Consider the following 5,304-nt stretch of genomic DNA (forward strand, 5'->3'; position numbering starts at 1 on the left):
AGGTGTGGCGGGGAGGGTAGTTAGAGAGCAACCAAAGGACTTATATGCGTGCATATTAGCATAACCAATGGACACAGACACTGAGGCAGTGGGGGCTTGTCCAGGGTGGGAATGGCTGGGGGAGGGGGGATCAATTGGGGAAGAAGGAGACATATGTAAAACTTTAGACAAAAAAAAGAAAGAAAGAAGACTGTGGGCTTTGAAAATTGACCTTTATGCCGAGGGCAAACACTTCAGGGACTGTGTACTTGTCCACACGTAACAGGTGATTGCAACACAGCCTGGAAAGACTAAAGGGCATGAGGACGAGGACACCGCCAAGTCTGTTACGTTAATCTAGGTGGGGAGTAATAGTGAAAGGGATCGCAAATAAATACTCATTATTTAGGAAGGTGTATTTGCTGCTTACTGTGTAGCAAGCACCACTGGAGGACCTGGGGTCAACAATGAACAACCCACAGAGCTCACATTTTAGTGGGGGAGAAGGCGGAATAAACAGAGTCAGAATACATACTCATCGGTGATGAGTACTAAGGGGGGAAAGATAATACTATAGAGATGGGGAGGGGGGCAATTTTATATTGTGTTGAAAAGGGAGATTTCTCTAAATATGGAGGCATTTTAGCAGAGACCAGGATGAAGACATCACTCAAGATTGTGGGATTTGGGTAAAGGAAAGAGGTGGGGGGCCTGGGGAAGTGGAGTAGAAAAAAGATGCGACTTGGGGACCTCAGACTCATGCCCTTGGATGAGGGATGGTTCTATCCTATATAATAAAAGGCTAATATGCAAATTGACCGAACAACAGAATAACCGGTCGCTATGATGCACACTGACCACTAGGAGGCAGACACTCAACGCAGGAGCTGCCCCCTGGTGGTCAGTGTGCTCCCGCAGAGAGAGTGCCGCTCAGCCAGATGCCCTGAGCCGGTCTCAGGGCTGGCGAGTGCATCGGCAGTGGCGGGAGCCTCTCCTGCCTCTGCAGCAGCACTAAGGATGTCCAATGTCCAACTGACAACTTTGGACATCCTCTTAGGGTTTCCAGATTGCAAGAGGGCAAAGGCAGGGCTGAGGGACCTGCCCCCAAGTGCACGAATTTCGTGCAGTGGGCCTCTAGTTTATTTAATGGAACCATTGGGGGCAATGCGTTCGATCTCGGACATATTGAATTCGAGGTTCTGTGTGGTTCTCCAGGCAGATGTCTGTAGGCTTTAGAGAAACAGGTCTGAAGCCAGGGAGACGTGTCACTGCTGAACTATGGGGCTCATCATACAGTTTGGGGGGAAAGTGCAAAATTTCAATGATCTGAGAAAGCCTGGAGACTCTGCGAAATGAAAAGGATGGAGATCCGAGCGTGACACATACACCTTTGAGACCAAAAGGACAAGAGGATAAAGGGAGCTTGATAAGGACGCATCTGGGGAAACGGTGGCAAGTCCGGCTTGTGTTGTTCAGCAGCCCAGTGAAAAGCTGACTCTTAGGAAGCCACGCGTGGGAAGGGAGAGGAGAAGCTGGGTGCTCCATGTTAGTATCAGGCAGCTGGGTGTGGTGAGGGGCAAGCTGAAAGGCCGGCTGGGGCTCTGATCGGAGAGAGGCCATGGAATTAGAAGCCTTGGGTTCCAATGGTGAGGGGCCCTGTCCCCCGGGGAAGTGGGATGTGGAGCAGCAGGTGGGCTATGCAATAGGGTCTGACGAAGGACCCCGACAACCCCCCAGCTGCCATATTTTACGTATTTTCACTCACCGTGTCCTTGGGTGAACCACTCGAAATACTGTTCCAGGGACTCTGGTCTCTTCACGAACTTGGAAATAATCCAGAAAAAGTAACCAGACACGAGAATATCTCTGGGATTTCGGATGAGATAAATCACCTGGAAGAGAAAAGTGGGACGATGGAAGTTTCCCATCCTTCCTCATCTTCACCAAAACAGAGAACAAAAAGCCAGTTCCTAGAAAATGTCTATTAAATGTCAATGGGTTCTTTATTTTATTTTTTTGCTAATCCTCACCCGAAGTTATTTTTCCATTGATTTTTAGAGAGAGTGGGAGGGAAGGGGAGAGACAGAAAGAGAGAAATGCTCATGTGTGAGAGTCACATCGATTGGTTGCCTCCCACACATGCCCCGACCATGGACAGGGATCAAGCCTGCAATGGAGGTACATGCCCTGGACTGGAATTGAATCTGCGACCCTTCAGTGATTGGCTCTAACCACTGAGCAAACTAGCTAAGGAGCAATGGGTTCTTCTTAAAAAATATATTTTTATTGTTTCCAGATAGGAAGGGAGAGGGAGAAATAGAAATCTTAATGATGAAAGAGAATCGTTGATCAGCTGCCTCCTGCACGCCCCGTACTGGGGATTGAGCCTGCAACCTGGGCACGTGCCCTGCCCAGGAATCAAACTGTGACCTCCTGGTTCAAAGGTCGACTGACACTCAACCACTGAGCCACACTGGCTAAGGCTCAATGGATTCTTTTAATAAGTTAGTTATTGCATTCGTTAGTCAAATACATATTTTAAAGTTCCTGGGGTAATATCAAGAATATAACAATGGAAAAAGACAGCATCGTCCCTTCCTTCTGGGACATTATGTCTATGCACGTTGGGAAGCAACCAGAGGCTTTGGAAGGTGAGTGGTGTTATATTTACTTTCTATAGTTTAAAGATTACGAACAGGAGGAAGGACTAAGAAATCGTGCTACATTCACCGATACTCAGCAGACATGTGTATGGTCTAAGTGTATGTAAGTGACGTTGGAGGATGAGCAAACGAATCTATAGAGTTAGAGTCAGCAGGTGGTCGCTGCTGTGGGTGAGCATTGACTGGGAAGCACGTGAGGGAATTTGGGGGGGGGGGAGTAAAAATATGCCACATCTGGATCTGAGAGGCAGTTACGCAGTTGTGTGCATAGGCAAGGATTCCACAGGCTGATACTCCAGGTTGGTACACAGGCAGGCACACAGGTGCAAGAATCCGGATTCAGCACCAACTTTCTTTGTGACGTGATTCCCGGCTCCAGCTCTCTCTAGGCCTCAGCTTCCCCACACGGGGATTTAACAAACACTGAGAAATCATGATGTGAATATGCTTAACACTATTTATAATCGGTGTGTCATAAACAAGCTTGAGAAGTGACAGGTTAAAAAAAAAACACACTTCATTTTCTTTCTCCAATTGCCTATTGAAGAACACTTGGGTTGCTCCATGTCTTGGCTATCCTATTTAATAAAAAGCTAATATGCAAATCAAACGAGGGGGGAACAACCGGTTGCTATGATGCGCACTGACCACCAGGTGGCAGACACTCAACACAGGAGCTGCCCCCTGGTGATCAGTGTGCTCCCACAGGGGGAGTGCCTCTCAGCCAGAAGCCAGGTTCATGGTTGGCGAGTGCAGCGGCGGTGGCAGGAGCCTCTCCTGCCTCCGCGGCAGCGCTAAGGATGTCCTAAGCTGGTAGTCAGACATCCCCTGAGAGCTTCCGGACTGCGAGAGGGTGCAGGCTGGGCTGAAGGACCCTGCCTCTGAGTGCACGATTTCATGCACTGGGTCTCTAGTTGTAAATAATGCTGCAATGAACACAGGGATACATATGCCTTTTCAAATTAGTGTTTTAGAATTCTTTGAGGATGTAAAGTACAGCAAAGGGAATATAGTCAGTGATATTGTGGTAATATGTCTGGTGCCAGGTGGGTACTAGACTTAGTGGGAACCACTGCATAAGTTATACAAATGTCTAACCACTATGCTGTGCACCTGAAACTATTGACTAGCTACTGTAATTGAAAAATAAAATTTTTTTTAAAAGCTTCATGGTGCTGTCACACATTGTGAACTCTCTGAGAGAAGAGAACATTATTCTGAGCTTCGCCATCGAATTTAAGCATAAAACATATTTTTAAGTCACAAACCAATGAGCACCTTCCAGGAAGGGGTGTTTCTAAAAGTCATCTGAGCTATGCCAGGTCCTGGATTTCCACATCCCTTCTGGGGATCATCGGTTAGCCCATGAGAGATTGGTGTGGCTGCTACGCCCAATAGACAGTTAGACATAGGAAGACACAGCGGTTAGTAAAACCATCATGATGCCCAATAGACAAATGGACATAGGAAGACACAGCAGTTAGTAAAGCAATCATGATGCCCGAGCATTCAACCCGGACTTAGCCTTGAATTATGAATTTCCTGCCTCTCTAACAGCTGAACTCAGTGTCTGCTACTTCTACCTGAGTGGCAGGAGGCAGTTTTTAATTAAGATCGGCTAATTATTTTTTAGAGCAACAAAAGGGGAGTCGTCTAGTATGGAACACTAGTTATAAATTCTGCTTGGGTTTAAAACGTGGTTTTCTGCGATCCTGGCATCACCATTTTGCTTTGCCTCTGGTTTTCCTCCGGCGCAAGTACGGACCCCAACCCAGACCTACTGGGTGGCATGGCCGCTCCTCCAGGTCTCCCGGTGATTCCCAGGCACGCTGGAGTTGGAAAAGCAGGAATCAAACAGCTCGACCATTGTGCACTGACCTTGGTCTTGGACTTGAAGATAGACTTGGGGAAGAGGTGGATGGGGACATGGGAGGTGATGAGGCGTGGGCCTTCCTTATCCTTTAGGATTTGATACCCATGTGTGTTCTCAACCCAGGGAGAGCGTTCCCAGATAGGCACAGATTGGACCCATGTGGGGTCTCCCTTGGAGTATATCAGGCAGAGGATTTCAAGCAACCAGTTCGTTCCTGGGTAAAGAAGGAAAAAGGATGGTCACTCATTCTTACGATCTGACTTTTAAAAACAGTGTGATAAACTGCACCCTCTTAATCACTTTCGGTTTTAAAATTCTTATTTATTGATTGAATTTAGAGAGAAGAAGAAAAAGAAGAAAGAGGAGGAGAAGAAGAAGAAGAGGAAGAGGGGACTCTCATAGCCAGTTAGCCTGGAGGTCAAATCACCCCCGACAACAATCAAGGCTTACCTACAACAAGACTGCACACAAAGACCACTAGGGGGTGCACCAAGAAAAAATAAAAAAAATGCGGACACAAAGAAACAGGATGCAAATGTCAGAAATGGAAGATATAGAGCTCAAAACCACACTTTTAAGGTCTCTCAAGAACTGTCTAGAAGCCGCCGATAAATGTAGTGAGATCCTCAAGAAATCTAATGAGACCCTCGATGTTGTGATAAAGAACCAACTAGACAGTCGAAACCGGTTTGGCTCAGTGGATAGAGCGTCTGCCTGTGGACTGAAAGGTCCCAGGTTTGATTCCGGTCAAGGGCATGTACCTGGGTTGCGGGCACATCCCCAGTGGGA

The 5,304-nt window shown here is 47.2% G+C and overlaps 1 protein-coding gene across 1 annotated transcript in view; it reads right to left on the minus strand.

Annotated features, from left to right (window-relative positions):
- SULT2A1 (sulfotransferase family 2A member 1) overlaps nt 1–5,304 on the minus strand; it is a 15,898-nt gene that overhangs the window by 6,545 nt on the left and 4,049 nt on the right. Inside the window, exons 3-4 of the mRNA XM_015567952.1 lie at nt 4,521–4,729; nt 1,745–1,871 (exon numbers count right to left, since the gene is read on the minus strand). Coding sequence (XP_015423438.1) covers nt 1,745–1,871; nt 4,521–4,729 — 336 coding nt within the window. The remainder of the gene's footprint in view (nt 1–1,744; nt 1,872–4,520; nt 4,730–5,304) is intronic.

Source organism: Myotis davidii, unplaced genomic scaffold (assembly GCF_000327345.1).
Source record: "Myotis davidii unplaced genomic scaffold, ASM32734v1 scaffold464, whole genome shotgun sequence".
Taxonomy (NCBI): domain Eukaryota; kingdom Metazoa; phylum Chordata; class Mammalia; order Chiroptera; family Vespertilionidae; genus Myotis; species Myotis davidii.